The 20,071-nt window shown below is 33.5% G+C and overlaps 1 protein-coding gene across 13 annotated transcripts in view; it reads right to left on the bottom strand.

The window, feature by feature from the left end:
* The window catches only part of LOC123715772, a 58,779-nt gene that overhangs the window by 15,656 nt on the left and 23,052 nt on the right, over window positions 1-20,071 (bottom strand). For 4 of the 13 annotated variants that reach the window (XM_045671050.1, XM_045671049.1, XM_045671052.1 and 1 more), the window contains exons 4-33: window positions 19,420-19,578; window positions 18,920-19,094; window positions 18,492-18,583; window positions 17,914-18,057; window positions 17,387-17,508; window positions 16,937-17,034; window positions 16,690-16,707; window positions 16,350-16,434; window positions 16,117-16,236; window positions 15,736-15,850; window positions 15,271-15,477; window positions 14,866-14,943; window positions 14,315-14,407; window positions 13,489-13,646; window positions 13,149-13,287; window positions 12,158-12,282; window positions 11,213-11,349; window positions 9,079-9,220; window positions 8,306-8,392; window positions 6,956-7,621; window positions 5,750-5,815; window positions 5,510-5,553; window positions 4,925-4,967; window positions 4,146-4,315; window positions 3,304-3,452; window positions 2,867-2,983; window positions 2,106-2,252; window positions 1,322-1,462; window positions 674-851; window positions 21-145 (exon numbers count right to left, since the gene is read on the bottom strand). In XM_045671050.1, coding sequence (XP_045527006.1) covers window positions 21-145; window positions 674-851; window positions 1,322-1,462; window positions 2,106-2,252; window positions 2,867-2,983; window positions 3,304-3,452; window positions 4,146-4,315; window positions 4,925-4,967; window positions 5,510-5,553; window positions 5,750-5,815; window positions 6,956-7,621; window positions 8,306-8,392; window positions 9,079-9,220; window positions 11,213-11,349; window positions 12,158-12,282; window positions 13,149-13,287; window positions 13,489-13,646; window positions 14,315-14,407; window positions 14,866-14,943; window positions 15,271-15,477; window positions 15,736-15,850; window positions 16,117-16,236; window positions 16,350-16,434; window positions 16,690-16,707; window positions 16,937-17,034; window positions 17,387-17,508; window positions 17,914-18,057; window positions 18,492-18,583; window positions 18,920-19,094; window positions 19,420-19,578 — 4,140 coding nt within the window. Of the gene's footprint in view, window positions 1-20; window positions 146-673; window positions 852-1,321; window positions 1,463-2,105; window positions 2,253-2,866; window positions 2,984-3,303; window positions 3,453-4,145; window positions 4,316-4,924; window positions 4,968-5,508; window positions 5,554-5,749; window positions 5,816-6,955; window positions 7,622-8,305; window positions 8,393-9,078; window positions 9,221-11,212; window positions 11,350-12,157; window positions 12,283-13,148; window positions 13,288-13,488; window positions 13,647-14,314; window positions 14,408-14,865; window positions 14,944-15,270; window positions 15,478-15,735; window positions 15,851-16,116; window positions 16,237-16,349; window positions 16,435-16,689; window positions 16,708-16,936; window positions 17,035-17,386; window positions 17,509-17,913; window positions 18,058-18,491; window positions 18,584-18,919; window positions 19,095-19,419; window positions 19,579-20,071 lie in introns of all 13 variants that reach the window. The other 9 variants (XM_045671054.1, XM_045671055.1, XM_045671056.1 and 6 more) reach the window with 9 other exon arrangements.

The raw sequence follows: 20,071 nt of genomic DNA, 5'->3' as shown, positions 1-20,071 counted from the left end.
TATTTATAGAAAATGCGTACCACGAGCAGGTGAACGCATAATTCCAGAACTTTCTTCTACCAGCCGCTGCATTCTCTCCAATGCTAGAGCTTGTTGCTTCTCAGTTTGTTCCGCCCGTAACTTGCGTTGGTAGAGTGATCGAACTCTGTAATAACGTTTTCTTTAGATGTAAGATGAATTATTTTTTGTAAACCCGTCGAGGAGGATATCAAACCAATTTACAAAGTTATATAATAAATAAACAATGATATAACAGCTATATAATCCAATAAAATTATATTTAATTTATAACTATTGTACATAACATCATGGAGATATTCAAAGACAGTTAAATTTAATTTATCTTCGAAAAGATTAAAAAATACCGTTTAATAATATATTCCCAAGAATAATATATTCTCTCAGATATAAATGAAAACTAAGCAAAAATAGATAGGACATCTATTTGTCATACAAGAAAGATGTATGTTATGTATAAACATGTAATTTTATTTATTAGCGGATGGTTTATTCTATTATATTTTTACCAGAAAAAAGGCTTAGTTCTAAGATCACATTGTAATTTTCGTATTATCTTTGAATTAATTAAGGGTACAGGACTCTAGTTACAGCCATAGCAATTATATCTAGGATCTCTATAGGACTATCAAAACCATAGAGTATCGGAACTTACTTCCGTATTTTAGCATCCATGAGGTATCTCTCCTTTCGAAGCTGGTTGAGGTGGTCTAATGAAGCATCCACTGCCCTTAGGACGGCCTTGCTTTGTAGTAGCTCGTCACAAAGATATGCCAACATTCGCGCCTTACTACTCGGGTTTAGCGAGACGAAGGGTTTGTCTCGAAGCATTTCTGGAATTAAGATTATTCAATATATCGCTTCCATTAGTTGATAAGAGCAGTGTGCCTAGTTGTTTAAGCGTGTCTCTGACCTTAGGTCACAAGTTCGAATCCCGGCAATGCAACAATAGACTTTCTGTCTATGTGCGCATTTAAGATTAGCTCGAACGCTAATGGAAAACATCGTGAGGAAACCGGCTTGCCTTAGACCCAAAAAGTCGACGGCGTGCGTCAGGCACAGGAGGCGGATCACCTACTTTCGTATAAGATTAACATCATCATGAAACAGATACAGAAATCTGAGGCCCAGACCTAAAATTGTTTTATTACAAATAAATAGTCTAATGAGTAATAGTAATGTCTAGTTTAATTTTACACTTCGCAACACAAAGCCATGCATAGTTAGTGCATGGTCATGAACACGCATTTGACTAGTAGAACATTTAACTTTAGACAATAACATATATTATTTTGACACATACCTGATAGTTTATAAGTGCTATTATTGTGTAGATGCTCGTAGTATGCCGCGTTTTTGGTGCTCACGCAGGTTTGTTGCATCTCAGCATCGCTCTGATGATGATCAGCAACACGACGTTCTCGTTCTCTTTCCACTGTTAGTCCTGTAACCAAAAGATTTACATAAAATACGAACTATGTAATCAACATTTTATGACTTCCGATATCGATAGCGATTGCGGTACAGTTTTGGAGTCTAAGCTTGTGACAGCGTTAAGATCGCTATCGCTATGGGTATTAGAAGAGTAAGCTGGATCGAATAAAAAAATCTTAAATGTGTTGGGCAGTCTATTTATTCATTAAGGCTAAATAACAAAATGTCACTTCTACAATAACGTATAAAAATCCGCAAATTACGTAAGAAAAAAAATATTTTAGGGTTTCTTGTTGAAAACCGGGAATTGAACTTGTAGCCGAGTTAAATTGTAAATAAATAATAATAATCAATGGCGCTACAATCTTTTTAGGTCTGGGCCTCAGATATCTGTATCTGTTTCATGATGGTTTGTGAATTGAATAGGCAAGTAGGTGATCAGCCTTCTGAGCCTTAAACACACCGTCGACTTTTTGGGTCTGAGGCAAGCCGGTTTCCTCACAATGTTTTCCTTAACCGTTCAAGCTAATGTTAAATGCGCACATAGAAAGAAAGTCCATTGCACAAACCTACGACCTCAGGGATGAGAGTCGCACGCTGAAGCCACTAGGCCAACACTGCTCTGTAAATAGAGTCACAGATAAATAACTCACCCGTCAAAGCCTTAACCTCGCCCGTAGCGTTAGCATAAAGGTATATGCGCAGCACCTCGCTGAGATTTTCAGGCCGTATATCACCGAGACGTATCGCCTGACCCAGCAGCGTTGTATGTCGTCCCGGGTGCGGTATACCCGGATCCTCTGTAATTCACAATGGCTTTAAGATTTACATAAGAATTTGCTATAATAACATTATATATTCACAGTTTGTTTAAAAATGAAAGATACTGGTAAGCGACTCATCCGGTGTTAAGCGACACCACAACTAACAACTCAACGGAATGCGTGTACGTTGCCTGCCTTTTAGGAATACGCACTTTTCTTGAACACTAAGTAAGGTTCTAATTCATAATAGTATAGAAAACATTAAGTTGTGGAACGACGGTCTTCAAGTGTTACATTGACGTCCGACTGAGAATTAGTATAAAGAAAAGTAGCTATCAACTATTTATTTCTAAGCTTAGAATTTCTAAAACAACACAATTTCATAAAATATTTGTTTTACTACGTGTATAGATATAAATATATTTTATAAGTTTGAAACTCGCGAAAAAAGTCGCGCATTATCTAGATGTAAAATAAAGTGATTTAATTTTCATGGAAATATTGTTTTCCTATTTACAGACGAATTTAGCAAATACTTTTTTTCACTATTTCCATAAAAGAAACATTTACTTTGAATAAAAAAAAGTATCTATAACTGAACATAATAAAATTACATAACATTTAAGAAATATCAAATATACAGCACTTACCAATTGAGAGAACTAAAAGTCTAGTCAGAACTATTATGAGCTCATTTTCAGCTTCTTGGTTGTAGTCTGGTATAAGACCCTGCTGTAGTGTGTCTAATGTTGGCAGCGCTTCAACATCTGAAAGATCAAAAATAATTAACAGGCAAGAAGATTACTGTCAGTTATTTTTATGTGTAATTTAATATTTCGTTTTATTGTTATCTTTAATTACGTCAAAGCTCTGGTAGCCTTCAAGAGATCTTAATAAATAAATAGGCTCTTTGTGTGGTAAAAATCTGTATATTTTAAATCAGTTTTTAATGTTTTAATTTAATTATAGATACAAATTACTATCATTGAGCGACACACATTCATAGACCGAAGTTTACTTTGCTAAATGTTTGGCTATGGGACTTATATGGAACTAACTAACTATGGAACGAATACGAAAAACTTACCAATACCAAGCGCTTGTCCAAAGTTGTGTAGGAACTCATAAACTTGTAGGAGATCAGCGAAGGCCTGCCCCGAGACTTTGAGACCTTGTATCCTGTCCAGGTTGGGAAGCGGCTTCTGGTCTGACAGGGATGAGTCTTCTTGTGGTCTCCTACAATGCAATTACAATTATATGTAAGCAATTCAAGGAAATACTATTTATTTATTTATATGTTCTAAAAAAATATGACATCACAAATTTAACACACATACACATAAATTATATAAGAACATAAGTAATAACTTAAATTAAAAAGATAATAAATAAAACAAAAATAACAATAATAACCTAAACTAAATGAAAACTTAAATCTCATTAAGAGCATGATAAACAAGGTTATACAATACAGTAACTTGGCAGACTGTTGTAAAACACATCAATACTTACATCGATATTAATAATCAAGTTGTAAGAGCGAGATAGCCTATTCACTTGACCATTCAAAGTACCAGATGTTCGAGCGAGATAGGTACGTATATAAGATTTTTAGTTCGAGTAACTCTAGGATTACAAAGAAAATAAATTTTTGTAAGAAGATTAGTGTGAATGTTAAATGTTTTATACAAATAAACTAGATCAACTAGACTTGTAATAGTCCAAACGAGGTCATTTCTGCCTAACCAGAAAAAAATATAGTTTAACCGGAACTCAGACCCAAAACCTATGGGTTGGTTAGAGAGTGATGTTATTTAGCAACAATTTTTTGTTTTAATTACTTTTTAAAACCCCCTTTATTAATTTAAATAATATATGTAAAATAAGAATTATCTTTGTTATTATAACATCATATATCTAATAGTTCACCTCAATTCAGACAACAGCTCCATCTCTTTACGTCTTTGCTGTAACTTCTTCTCTTTAACTAACAATCGGTCTAAAAGATTCTGGTGTTTTCTTCGTTCTCTTTCTTCCCACCTTCTTCTCGAGTCAAGTTGTCTGATAAACGTTGTGTGTTGACGTCTTCTTTCACGTTCCTACAACATAATATTCACTATAGTATAACTAATAATGTGTTTAGTTTTTGTTAATCTGCTCAGCAATCTTGCAAGATGTAGCTGGATAAGGCGAGCTTTATTATTTATTTACGACAAATCTAAAACGTTTTTAAGGAAAATTAATTAAAATAGTAAGCGACTGGAAAGTTGTTTTAATTGATACCAGAGCAATAACCGCGTAAATCATAATGATTTTAATATTAAGAAAAACTTTTTCGAAAGAACGGATTGAAGCTATGTATTATTATTAAAAACTTATAATTATTTACATAATTTTAAATTTTAATTTTTTTCTGACGTTACGCGGTGCAATTTTTTTTTCTTAATGTGTAAAAGCTATGTTAACAAAAGACAATACGATTATGATATTTACATGTTATGGCATCAGAAGAATTTGAAGAAATCGAGACAAGAGGGATAAACAAATCTATAGATACGGTAGATCAAGAACCTACTGAAATTGATAAGGATTTTAGATCACTGTGTTGGTCAATAGATGGCGTTACAACGAAAAGCGTGTTAAGTTTCAACTAAGCAAGTACACAATAGAAACCATTCACCAGCTTTTATTACAACAACTATAATTACCTCAGTTATATACTTTTGCTGTACGGAGCCGTACGTGAACGCCGATTGAAAAAAAGATAAAAATTTATTTACAAATAAGCACACACACAACCATTTTACCGTCGATATTATTTTTTTGAGAAAGTGCTTCAAAGTGAGAAAATTAATAAGTTTATTGTAAATAAAGAAAGATCCCAAAGACTAGTTAAAGGTTGAATTTCTACTACAAAAATACGGGGGAAAAGTATATCTCCTCTTCTCAAATGCTTTTTACAGTCTCTAAAAATGAGATCATCTTGGATACAGACGCTGACATATACATTCTACTTATGGGTAGTAACTTCAAGTATAACAAAGCTTGTTCTTTTCTCAACCTTATTAAAGGTCATCGAAAGGTAAGTGACAATTAATGTCGGTCTTAGATATTTACAAAACCGATGTTCCAAAAAAAAACTACGTAAAAATCGTCTTATATAGGAAAAAAATACATTTTTGTCCATTTAAAAGTAAAAAAAAGTTAAGGAAAATCGGCATTGCAGCATTTTCTGTTAAAAAATGTTTACACACAAAAACCAAACAAACAAGTAAAATCGAACTCAGCTCACCTGCTCCTTGAGTAACATCGCCTGATGTCTTTTTATTTCTCTCTCCTATAACAAAAAACAAAACCTTAACACATTGCAAAAATAAAATTATCAACACATGATTTGATTAATTACACAGTACGAACTGAGTTTTAGTTTAATATGGAAAACAAAAACTTAACACGGCACCATATTTTTTAACAAATCATACTGAATATTTAAAGTATTATTCATAAATTGAAAAAATAATAATAATAATAACCTGTTGTCTTTTCGTCTGTTCCTCATTTTTCTGTTTTTCAGCATCCTCTTGCTTTCGTTTCTTAGCCTTTACATACATTGAAAGCGAGCAAATTAAAAACGCGTACATGAAACAAATGAAAGGAAAACTTATATTAAAAAAAGCCAAGCATAAGTGCAATTTCAAAAGTGAGAATTTCAGAATGTCTTAACGCCTGCTCGGTGTTAAAACTATTACGACCCAGCGCAGTGTACACCCTTAATATTAATTGCCGTTCAAGTATTACGTAAGCAGATTTACTGCAATTTATCCAACCCCCCCCCCTCTTGTCAGCATAATAGTACATGAACCTATAAATTTTTTGTAGGAATCTTCTAAAACGCATATCGTTTTCAAGCATAGACAATGTGTGGGTAATATGTATAAAAAAGTAAATAATTACTGTTGACGTAATTACCAAATAATAAAATCAAAGATCCCCTCCCCCCTATAGTGCTTACGTATTACTTGAACGCCCCCTACGTCGCAAATGCAAAAAATCGAGGACTCGTGTGTGAAGGCTGATCACGTAATGATGACGGATGAAATCTGTAGCCATGACCATATAGAGTAGTAGCGCCACTGGATTATCATGATAATTAAATATATGAAATTGCGGTGTGAAAACCTAAATAACTAAAACAGCACCAAGTTAGATGACATATCATGTATGCAGGTTATTTAAATGTTTATTAATAGGCTAGGATAAGGCCTTAGTAGCCAGTAAACGGCTGTTAGCGTGTCTTTGTGATCAAATGCATGATTTTTGTTATGATTAATGAATCTGAATGATTGAATTGTTTGGGTTTGTTTCCTTTTTTTTTTTTAATTAATTGTTTTGATAAGTTTTTTTTTTTGCAAACGGGCTCATCTGATGTTAAGTGATACCGCCGCCCACGGACACTCTCAATGCCAGAGGGCTTGCGAGTGCGTTGCCGGCCTTTTAAGAAGTGGTAACCGTAAAGAAACTAAACCATATAGAAACTTTAATACGATAGAGACAATATGATTGTAATTAATATTATTGCGTGAATCAATGTGCATTTAGGAAAGCGTGCAAAATAAAAAAGGTTAGTTCCAACAATATCCCATAGAACCATACTCATCACCGAAGACCATAGATAAATGTCCACAGACCACAGATAACATTGTTAGTTGAATTTGTTAGTTTATTTCAATTCGACGTACCGGACTGTAAACGTCCTTCGCGAACGGCTGAACAGATATAGATAAGGCGCCATCTTTTCCCACATTGAACGTGCCTTTAGATAATTTTTTATTTATGTCAGCTAAAATATCCTCGTCACCACTGAGGTCGATGACATCTTTTTTCTGGTCTTTGGGCATCAACATGAGATTTTGGGACATAAACTCGTTTTTAGCGTCTAAATACTTCTGTTCTAAGCTCTTTTGGTCTTGCTTATCGTTATTTTTGGACCAATCACAGCCGTTTATAAACTCCGATATCCGCGAATAAGAGTTAATCAATTTCTCTAAATTATTTTCTCCAACTGGTTGGGCTTGTTCTTTTTTTCTAGCCTTTTCAGCTGCCGCAACGAGTGAGATGTCGAAGATTTTATCATTAGGCCTTTTTGGTAGATCGAAGGCGGCCTTTTCAGCAAAGTCTTTCATTTTGTCCAAGGCATTGTATTCTTCGGATTCCTCTTTCCAAATACCTTGTTCGTAATTTAATGTTTTGATTGGCGAATCTTTCCCGCTCACTGGTATTAAGGATAGGCTAATCTGTGGCATAGTTCTATCTTTTTTTGGCGGTAATATTGTTTCTGGTACTTTCCATTCGTCTTTCATTGGCAGCGCTTCGATTGTCAATTGTGTTCTATTTTTGTTGATATGCTGTTTCGAATTTTTCCATTAATATATATATCCCATGATTCTTCTATTATCAATTAGATTATTGACAACATTGTCAAGTTTAGGTGTTAGACAGACAGAACCGTGGTACAATAGAACAAGTTTGATTTACCTACTAAGGAAATAGCTACTTATGATCACCAATTATGGCAACATAGGACCTAGTAAGTCCAATTATTAAAGTATTATTTAAATATAAGGGAGACATTTTCTAGATTAGAGCCTGATTAAAGTAATAAAATTATTGAGACCTTGTTTTATTAAACCACAGACACACAGCCCAATAAATAACATACATACATAATTACATATGTATACTACATACACACATACTAAGCTAGACCAAGGTACCGAACTACAATAAAAACGTCGACTACATGTGAGCACAATGTTGCCAAGCATCAAATTGATAATAAAACACAAGCACAGTTTAAAAACAGATAAAAATACTAGACGTTCTCGTGCTACAGTACTTAACGAGTTAGATTTCTGGAAATTCCAATTTAGAATTTTGTAACTATCAACCGTAACCATGGCAACGTTTATTTGATTCCGCAAAATTAGAATCAATCCACACGTACATTTCTCTAAGTACAACAACACATGAACGTCAGAGACAAAAACAAAACTATACCATAAACAAAATTCCACAATAGGTTTGTTTACCTCTACTAACTGTTGACTTCTGACCTCTTTTTCCCGTTTAACTAGTTCAGCCTTTTCAGAACGTTCGTATTCACGAACTAGGCGGGCCTGGAATTTTTTGAACGAGGCTTATGAACAAACAAGGCTTATACTTTTTATACACAATTATGTGTGAAAAATAATTTATAGGGACGGTAAATGCGCAATGCGTTTAACGGATTTATGACGCCTATTTGTTATTATCTGTATGAGAACTTCGACATATTGTCGACGAAACTGGATATAAAACCTAACACATCAAAATCACTCGACATTTGCCTTTTGAATATAATGTAGCGTTTCTTTTCATATAACGACAACTCAACGGCCAGAAACTATAATTCAGTGTACTAATTACGCTGTATATGGTTAACTGTTTTTTTTTAATATTCTTAAGTGCTAAAAAAAATAACAAATGAAACAGAAATTACATAATTAACAAGAAAATATTAATGCAAAACATAAATCAAAGGAACAGATATAGGCATGACAGCAAAAAACGCAATACAACTAAACATAACTTATTTAAAAAATATAAACACATGAGAATAATAATAATAATAAGCGTCTCATAATTCAGTACCGTAGACTAACAGCTAAGGTGATAAAATTAAAATTAAATTGTACTCGTACGAAACATTCGAAGGGAAACAATCTTCTTATCTTGTATATAAGCACATCCTTTAAGGATCAATGTATGAATTTTTTTTCAATAATTTGAGGCTATAAGATTTCAAATATCAAGTGACATGTACCTGATCCCGATTTCTATGAGATGCATCCCTCCTAGCGTCCCTTGCTGCTTGTTGTCTTCGTGCGAGTTCTATTCGCCTTTCTACGGGCGGGGGCGTAGACCTAGGCCCAGCTAACGCTGCCAATGCTCGGGCTTCCTCTAGCCTATGTATAACAGAGATAAATATTAACCCCTTTCATTTTATCATATAACATATGAATGAAAAGTATTATTTTAGTACTGTGTAGTATTTCGTAAATGGTTAATGAATGTGTATTAAATCTAATAAAATATGTATAAAATAATTCTGAATGAAAATTGTCAATTGCTATGTTTACTAGTACAATGTTCCGAAATGCTACAAATGGTGACTATCGTACTCTAAATACCCCGAAGCACTTTTGAAGCTTTTAAATTTAGCTAAAAATCTTTGTGTAGTATATCGTTGTTTATGTACGCACATGATGTTTTTTTGTCTCAAATTATAAATCTAAAAACCCTGAAGCATTTTGGTAGTGCTTTTAAATTTAGCTAAAAATCTTTGTGTAGTATATCGTTGTTTATGTACGCTCATGATGTTTTTTTGTCTCAAATTATAAATCTAAAAACCCTGAAGCATTTTGGTAGTGCTTTTAAATTTAGCTAAAAATCTTTGTGTAGTATATCGTTGTTTATGTACGCACATGATGTTTTTTTGTCTCAAATTATAAATCTAAAAACCCTGAAGCATTTTGGTAGTGCTTTTAAATTTAGCTAAAAATCTTTGTGTAGTATATCGTTGTTTATGTACGCACATGATGTTTTTTTGTCTCAAATTATAAATCTAAAAACCCTGAAGCATTTTGGTAGTGCTTTTAAATTTAGCTAAAAATCTTTGTGTAGTATATCGTTGTTTATGTACGCTCATGATGTTTTTTTGTCTCAAATTATAAATCTAAAAACCCTGAAGCATTTTGGTAGTGCTTTTAAATTTAGCTAAAAATCTTTGTGTAGTATATCGTTGTTTATGTACGCACATGATGTTTTTTTGTCTCAAATTATAAATCTAAAAACCCTGAAGCATTTTGGTAGTGCTTTTAAATTTAGCTAAAAATCTTTGTGTAGTATATCGTTGTTTATGTACGCACATGATGTTTTTTTGTCTCAAATTATAAATCTAAAAACCCTGAAGCATTTTGGTAGTGCTTTTAAATTTAGCTAAAAATCTTTGTGTAGTATATAGTTGTTTATGTACGCACATGATGTTTTTTGTCTCAAATTATAAATCTAAAAATCCCGAAGCATTTTGGTAGTGCTTTTAAATTTAGCTAAAAATCTTTGTGTAGTATATCGTTGTTTATGTACGCACATGATGTTTTTTGTCTCAAATTATAAATCTAAAAATCCCGAAGCATTTTGGTAGTGCTTTTAAATTTAGCTAAAAATCTTTGTGTAGTATATCGTTGTTTATGTACGCACATGATGTTTTTTTGTCTCAAATTATAAATCTAAAAACCCTGAAGCATTTTGGTAGTGCTTTTAAATTTAGCTAAAAATCTTTGTGTAGTATATCGTTGTTTATGTACGCACATGATGTTTTTTGTCTCAAATTATAAATCTAAAAATCCCGAAGCATTTTGGTAGTGCTTTTAAATTTAGCTAAAAATCTTTGTGTAGTATATCGTTGTTTATGTACGCACATGATGTTTTTTGTCTCAAATTATAAATCTAAAAATCCCGAAGCATTTTGGTAGTGCTTTTAAATTTAGCTAAAAATCTTTGTGTAGTATATCGTTGTTTATGTACGCACATGATGTTTTTTGTCTCAAATTATAAATCTAAAAATCCCGAAGCATTTTGGTAGTGCTTTTAAATTTAGCTAAAAATCTTTGTGTAGTATATCGTTGTTTATGTACGCACATGATGTTTTTTGTCTCAAATTATAAATCTAAAAATCCCGAAGCATTTTGGTAGTGCTTTTAAATTTAGCTAAAAATCTTTGTGTAGTATATCGTTGTTTATGTACGCACATGATGTTTTTTTGTCTCAAATTATAAATCTAAAAACCCTGAAGCATTTTGGTAGTGCTTTTAAATTTAGCTAAAAATCTTTGTGTAGTATATCGTTGTTTATGTACGCACATGAATTTTTTTGTATCAAATTATAAATCAAAATACCTCTTGGAGATGTCAGTTTCAGTAAAGATTATGGGGTCCGTATCGGCGGACGTCTGGACGTACTCTCCTAAAACTGTTCGCGAACTGAAGCTGAAGTTATCCAGCGATAATGCCGGACACGGGTTAGCGTCTAGGTACTGTTAAAAAAGGTAAAATTTAACTTGATTACACATTAAAATCATAAAGAATTTAATAATGATGAAATTAAAATTGTTATAATATAAGGAAATACTATGTTTAAGACTAAGTCTAATATGGTGTAGCATACGTGATTTACATCGGATTCGTCTCGAAGAAACTTTTTACCAGAACAACCACCCTTTGATCAAAAGTACCCAAGCAATGTTACTTCTATTTTGAAAAATAATGAAAAATAAAACGAATGGTTATTATAACGTACAGTCCAGCGTTAACAAGCTCCCATGCCCGCTTGCTCTCGCTTAATAATTTTCAAAACTCTTCACCTATTTATTAAGCATAGGGGGAGGGGGGGGGGGGGGGGGGGGGAGGAACGATTACTGTATAAACGGTTTTCTGCTACTTGTATTTTTTCTATGTAATAGGCGGCAAACGGGCAGGAGGCTCACCTGATGTTAAGTGATACCGCCGCCCATGGACACTCACATTTCCAGAAGGCTCGCAAGTGCGTTGCCGGCCTATCAGGAATCGGTACGCTCCTTTCTTAAAGGACGAAAATTGGTTCGGAAATACTGCAGTGGGCAGCTGGTTCCAGATAGTGGTCATGCGTGGCAAAAACTGCCTTAAAAAACGCTCAGTTGTGGGACGACGTAAAAAAAATCACTTTTAAATTGTATGTATAATAATACTTCAAAATTTGGCCTATGTAAATTTGGTGTAAATAATAACGCTTACTTAGATACTTGACTATAAATAAGGAGTGTTTATTAAGACTGTACATTATTAAAAAGTCTAGATAATACGTACATTCTGTAACTCCTGAGTGGACTTGATATGAAGAGCGGTGTGAGGCTCTGGTGGGGAATAACTCACATCACCCTTAATATTGCAGTTACGAGACAGACCCTTTATTACTGTCACCCGCTTCCAACCTGAAAGACACGTAATAGTTATTATTAACCGACTTCAAAACAAAAGGTTTATTCCAGCTTAGATAATACTCTCACAAAATCGGTTCAGTAGTTTATGAGGTATCCACGAATTTGTATAACTTTATATTAAAAAAAAATCAATGGCGCTACAACCTTTGTAGGCCTGGGCCTCAGATTTCTGTATCTGTTTCATGAACATTTGTTAATCGAATAGGCAAGTAGGTGATGAGCCTTCTGTGTTCACGCCTTCGACTTTTTGGGTCTAAGGCAAGCCGGCTTCCTCACGATGTTTTCCTTCACCGTTGGAGCTAATGTAAAATGCGCACATAGAAAGAAAATCCATTGGTGCACAGCTGGGGATCGAACCTACGACCTCAGGGATGAGAGTCGCACTCTGAAGCTACTAGGCCAACACCAGTCCAATAACTTTATATAGTATTGATATGTATTTGAAGTAGAGATATATCATTACATGCCTGTGTAATGCGTGTAATGTTTGTAGTAATAAATCTTTGTGAGGAATTTAAAAACGGAGGAAGATATCTTATCGTATCGTAGAGATGTTACAATAGTCAGTCTCATAACAAGGTATTTTTTTTAAAAAGACCTACTTGCTTTGCATTAATATAACTATATATTAATAATATTGTCATATGTTAACATAGCTTTTACACATTGAAAGAAAACACTTTTTAACCGGATTGAAGCTATGTATTATTATAAATTTAAAATTATGTAAAATAATTATAAATATATAATTATACATAGCTTCAATCCGGTTAAAAAGTATATATTAATAAACTTAAAAGCAAATATGACCACGCCATACAACTGTATTGTATGATGTAATACTAAATCGAAAATACCTAAAGCCAAAGGCAGCCGTAGTAACGCATCTAGCTTCCTGCCTGAATCACTTGCGTCCGAGTCGGATGGATTGCTATCAGACTGCTGGCATTCAGAGTCCGTACTCGCCCCTTCGCCCACTAACGCACGTAGTTTCTCCTGCAAGTGTCAATAATACAAAACATTACATTCAATTAAAAAATCGCTTAGATTCAAAGCAAACAAAAATTGTTGATTTTCATTTAAATTCATATTGTTTCTTAATAATTTTATCAAAAATGTTTTCGATACCTATGTGGACTTGTTGATTGTAAATCCTAACTGATAAATATCATGCAAGGGACATTCACATTTTCTTACCAAATCAGTCTCTCCTAATAACTGTTGCGCGAGCGCAGGCCGTAAGCCAAGGGCGCGACTTTGCGCAAGAAGTGATGCGACGGTATTCTTCTTGGGCTTGCTTACGCCACGCCCTAGGTTACGCGGACGTCCCTCCCGAGTAGGCCAGGGAGGCACGGCTAATTTAATATAAGATTTTTGTTATTTTGTGTGAATAATTTGATAAGACAAACATTTCATTATTAAAAAATATATATTGATTATGCTTCAAATTCTAACATCCGTGGCGCAAAGTAATGCATTATTCGATGGTCCTGGGTTTGAAATTCATTAATTTTTGGTTCCTGATTTTATGCTGACATTCAATATGTGCCTCAGGGTCCACCAGAATGTTTTAAAAGAGTTTTAAAGATTTCAAGGGTTTCTCACGTAATAACAAAACAAAATAATATTATTACTACATTAAAATCAGGACTAAATTATAAAATGAGTAAATTACATCTAACTTAACTTGCTACGACGTTATACGTCTAATTCCAGCTCTTGCTGTATCTATTAAGAGATTGTTCATGCTTTATTGTAAACTCCATGAATCGCCACTCCATTTAACATCTAACTCCTTTTAAAGATTGACACACTTATGTAAAATCCCAAATACTGTGTAACTCCATGTCCAAACGTCAAAATTACTCGACTTTGGTTAGGCAATATTTTCCATACATATATCTTTTCATACAACAAAAACTATTCTCAACGTAGTCCTTCATTATAAACTTTACACTTGACACCCTAATTAAGTCTTAAAACTAATTGAAGATTCAATAATGTATACAGAAATTTAACTTACATTCACTGTCCTCACTCCCACTGGAACGTGGTCGAGGGCATTCATTGGGTTCGGGAGCTACACGTCGCGGTTTTGCGCCAGGCTTACGACGTGCTGAGGAAAATATTCATATTAGTTAAAGAATATGAGGTCGGGCTGGTTTGTGAATGGTACTCTCAACTTGGAGATAGTTCGTTCAAGTTTTGGTTGTTTACCATTAAATTAACCATTGAGGAAACCGGTATATCATAGGTGCATTAATCAAGCGATGAAGGCTGATCATCTACTTGAGTACAAAAAAAAAATATTGAAGGTTTTATAGTGCTTTATTATTGAAGAACAATATAAAATAAAAGTTACATTTACAGTTACTTTTATATTAATATTCTTATATTCAACATTTTGTCCTTATTTGACCTAATTTTTTATATTCCAAACTAAAATATCCTTTAAAAAATTATAAGCAAAACCTTTTATAACAGATTTATGAATGAAATTGTTTTTTAACCAATTATGTTAATAAATGGCGCCTTTAAAAATATACATTTTTAAATATAAACTAAACTACTCACATATTCTTTCATTTGACGCACTGAGTGAGCTGCTAAGCGATGTAAGTCTTGATAATGCATCCGATGCTTGTGAATTTGCTGAAATTTCAATTAATATACCAAATTTCTAGAAATAAATACTTAAAAAGTCTAATAAATTAATAATTTTATTAAAATAATTGTATATATGTGGTATGTGCGGCTTATAAAAGCAAAAAATGGCCCGAAGCATTGGGACCGTATGGTTTCTGATCCTATGAAACCCAAGTTGAGCAAATTAAATCAAAATTTATTAAATTTATTGGAAACTGAACGTCAAAATGTAAAAAACGAATCGCAATTCATTGGACAAAAATAATTAGAAACAAAAAAAAATAAACATGAACTTAAATATATAATATAGAAATAAAATCTATTTTAACTTACGTGGCGTAGGTTTTAAGGATAAATTTAAAGGCGCATCGTCCTCAGTAGATTTGGCACCTAGGTCCATTGGAGTATCTTCTGTACCAGACTTGACACTTAAGTTTAGTCCCGAGTCAGTCGGGTTGGCACCAGCTAACTGCCGTTCAAGCGCCGCTAAACTAACTCCACTTTGACTTGCTATAGTTTGTAGTAGTTCCCTTGAAATACCTGTAAAACGGTATTATACTAATAAAATAAGAATATTTATCCACAATGCAGAAGATGATGAGTTACTTCTGTAACTGCAATATTATTTAACTATTGCATTTTCAAAGTACTCTGAGCTGAAATAAGAAAGCAATTTATGAGGCCTCCGAAGCAGTAAAATTTTACATATTATATTTGGTTGTTTCCAAATGCCTTCTAAAACAAATTGTTTCAATTAAATTTAATAGTTTTATTGCCTAAATATCAAATAAAAATTACCAGCATAATCTGAGAGATTGGGTGGTGGAGTGGCTGATAAAGAATTTGATGATCTGTCTGGTTTATTTGGCAGTCTAATCACCTCCACCGATGATCTTGAATTGCCATACTCATCCTGAAAATAAATTAATATTAGAATTCTCATAAAGTTATCCCAGCAGACAGCTAGGATTACTAGCATAATCATCATCATCATCCCTATCATTTGCATAGCTAGCTGGTTAAAGTATAAACAGGATTAGAATAGTTTAAACAACAAGCAGTTTCATGTCCTACTTAGAAGATGTTTTAATTGGGTCTGAAGAAATATAAATTGAAAAGAAAAACATTATTAAATCGGACTGGGTAATTATCTACAGTTTTGCAGCTTAAGATACTTACAACTTTCTGCCTCTTATTAGGTAGCGGGGTGCTTCTATCACTGGACGGGTGAAGAGATACGTGAGGCGGGTCCAATGAAATAGTCTTTTTGCGACCACGGTTAGTTGACCCCGCCGGAACCTAAAAAGATAAACACCAAATTATTTAAGTGTTATTACAATTTATATAATTGTTTAATTAAAAAAAAGCTTTATCACAACTAAAACATTACCATATAGCGAGTCATTATTTACCTTAGGTCCCGTTAATGAAGAGGTATACTTGATAATTTCTGTGTCTGGTGGAAGCCTCACTCCACCCAACACTGACGCTGGATCACTGAAATAATTTATACCATGTTAACTTAAATTTCTATGACTTTACACTCAAGTGATAATTAGCTAAGTTCTAATGTTTCTAAGATTTATATCAATTTGTATAAATCTTAACTTTGTAAGCTAAAAGTGTCTTAAATAGACTGGATGTCTTACGTTAAATAAGTGTTATAAGATTTCTGTATAAAATAACATCAGAGTAATTTTTAAACAAGGATTATTGACAAAATTTCTTAAAATATATAACATGAAACCATACCCTCCTTCCAGCGCAGCACTATGAAATAAAAATATATATAATCAATATCTAAAAAATAAGTTTACTAAATGCATTTGAGATATTGTATTCTATACCAATAAAATAGGCTGTCATGTCTCCACTTCTCAACCATTAAATGTTTCAATTTTATTTAATTTGATTGGGATTTATAACTAAAATTATTAGCAATATCCACGTATTGTAGTTGAACTCAGTACAAAAACACAATGAAATATAAATTAAATACCTGAGTAAATTATGTGGTAGGCCAGTCAAGGAATCAATGCCACTACGTCTGTCCTTCTCTGAACCGGGCATTCCGAAAGGATAAGGTAGAGGCATGTTCTGCAAGAAATGAATATTATTTAGCACTTTGCGACTCGATTGTTTGTACCATATAGTACAGTAGTTGTATATTATATGATACTTGAGAGCCTATTGAAATAAACGACCTAAAAATACTTTTAATTATACTTCCTTGCATTATGACATTTATTGGGTTGTAAATGAATCAAAACACTTAAAAATGAGAACCAAACAATTATAATCATAGGTATATTCTATATGCAGATATCTCACTTTTATCCACAACTTTAAAACTTTCTAAGCCCAATAAAATGTTCCTTACTTTGTAACAACATCTTTCTATAACTTTACATATATACTATACATTATTTCAGACATGTTTGAATCTTACCTTTCCCTTAGCGGCAGCTGCTACGGCAGCGTGATACGCGCCTTGAGCAGCAGCCTGGGCTAACATTAACTCACTTCGCAATACAGATAAATCTCGATCTTTCTCTTTCGTTGATGACTTTCCTGAAAGTAACTTAATTATTAAACACCATTTTTGTCTAAATTTTTGAATAGAAATACGAGAAAAAAGCAAAGGAGACCTTTGCCATAAGGCATAACTAACATTGTTTAGAAATAATTTTGATTTACATAGCGAGATAATTATATACAAGCTGTATAAAGAGGTTTAAATAAACATCCAAATAATATGGATTGTGACCGTGTATGTGTGATATGGGTAATGTAAACAATTGCTATTGAATTTTGGAATTATTGCGTATCGTCCAAAATAAGCAAATATTATCAGCAAATGTGTATTTATATAGCATTCGGACATTGCGACGTTGCCACACTTACAACCATATTGTTTCAAATCAAAATAGCTTTGTCATGGCAAATAAAAAAGTGGAAATAACATAGATATCTTACTATTTGGGGGTGGTTGTGGCTGTTTACTGGAGGATTTGCTTTGCAGCGGTTGCTGGGCTAGGTTATTGAGGGAGGCCAAGCTGGAGAGGGACTGCGACGCCATTGTTGATGGAGACGAGGTTTTGGGGAAACCATATGTAGATGCTGCAATAAAAATAATTAATTTTTTAACTGTGGTAATTTTAGACAGAGCGCGGTATTTGTCATCTTAGATTAATTGTCTATCAAACACATGTAATTCTTTTAAATTCCAAACATACCAGGACTTTAAAAACTTTACTTGATAGTGTAGTGCATATTGTTCATGTTAAGGGAACAGAACTGTGCAAGAATAATTAAAAAAATAGCATTTTGTAACAACTTTGTTTGTTTGTAATACATGAAACTGTCACCCAATAAATTGCGTGTAATGTACGTTTAAAAACTAAATCATAATGAGCGTATATAAATACACTGGTGTAAAAAACAACTTAATTTTTAAACACTGGTTAGTTAATCTAAAAAATAATATAAATCATGACCCATTGCATGTTTTTCCCTTTACAAATAATATACTAGGACATATGTATATATCTCACCCCAATCGTTCATATTATGTTGCGAGTTGGTACTTGTTGCGGGAGTTTTGTCTTTCGATGACATACTCGAAGATGTACTAGTACGTCCTGATCTGAAATTAAAAAAATCTATTAATAAACACTGTAAGATGTAAATGGCTACTATAAAGTTTTGTTTGCGTTTTGGAATACTTTGACAGTAGTTTTTAAGAAGTTTGTTAATATCAAAAGTATTCCACTAAGAGTCCGTTGATCTTTGGCCTGATCATTCCTCTTAAGGCAGCTTTAATGCCGTAGTTCTTAACAACAATTTGATGTACTTGCTTAACCAAGGCTAAGACGAACACGGCTTGGAGATCTTGTAATCTAAGGCATGTCACAGCCATTCATGGTAAGGAGTTGTAAAGGTAAATTGACTAATAATGAGAATAAAAACTTATTGGGTTTACCTTTCATTTCTGCTAGGCTGTTTTGGCGGCTTATTCTGTTTAAGACCGGAGCCCGAAAGAGCGGAAAGGGCTGCATAGGGGTCGTTTAATGGAGATAGGTTAAGTCCAGTAGCCTGCAATCGCGCTAAGTAATCCTGGGCCGCCAAGTGCGAGGCCATGGACCACCATGCTGCACCTAGAAGGTTGCTTATTAAGTTAAGTTTATGGCAAAAAATCCAAAGAGTTTATATAATATAGTTTAGTAGACTTTACTTTGAAAGAATATATAGCATGTATTTTTTTTAATAAGACTGATGCACACGTCTGAAAGCTGTCTGTAGTAATTGTGTGTGAGTAAATCACTACATGCAAACATGGAGCAAAGCCCGGTGAAAAAGAAGAATTGGATTTTGGGCTGGTAGTCGTTATAGCCAATAAAATAGAGGAAAAAACATGTCTGCCTTATTTGTGGTGGAATTCAAACAACACAACAAAATATCTATTTTATATTATCTACTTACTAGCAGCGGGATGTAGTCCAAGTGATGCCGCCTGGTTGGCTGCGACACCGAGCGTGGTGGGTGGCGGGTAGCGGGAGCCAAAGCCGAAGAGTGCGGCTTGCGCCTGCGCCTGCGCTTGCGCAGCTGCCGCATTGCTGGCACCATCTCGACCCCAGTAGGCTGAAATTATAAAAATTAAATTAAATTAAATAAAACATAATTTATTTTCGTAGTTCCTTACTACCACAGTATGGCTTTCAATTAGTTCGTTTAGAATGACTCTAAGACATAGCTGATGCCAGGGAATCAATGGCCGTTTATGCTTACAATGATGTCTTGTGTTGCGTCGTACATGGTAAATATATTATTAACTACGTCTTACTGTATATAATCGATACTTTAATAAGGGTATACAAAATATGTATATTGGCTTATATGATAAGGCTTTAACATTAGTTTCTTGGTAATGGATTGCAGGCCTTTAGAACCAATTACTGGGATAACAAAGCTAAGCTAAATAATGGTGGATATTATTGGCTACAAATTCTAAATTAAAAATAAACTGAGGAATTAATTTAAATAATTTATCTTTTAGTTATTCCTTACCTTACCTAAAAATGTGTAATTTAACAAATTACCCACATTCATTAATTACCTTTCCTAATAATGATGA

Source organism: Pieris brassicae, chromosome 10 (genome assembly GCF_905147105.1).
Source record: "Pieris brassicae chromosome 10, ilPieBrab1.1, whole genome shotgun sequence".
NCBI classification, from domain to species: domain Eukaryota; kingdom Metazoa; phylum Arthropoda; class Insecta; order Lepidoptera; family Pieridae; genus Pieris; species Pieris brassicae.
This window is presented reverse-complemented; position numbering and strand designations above follow the sequence as displayed.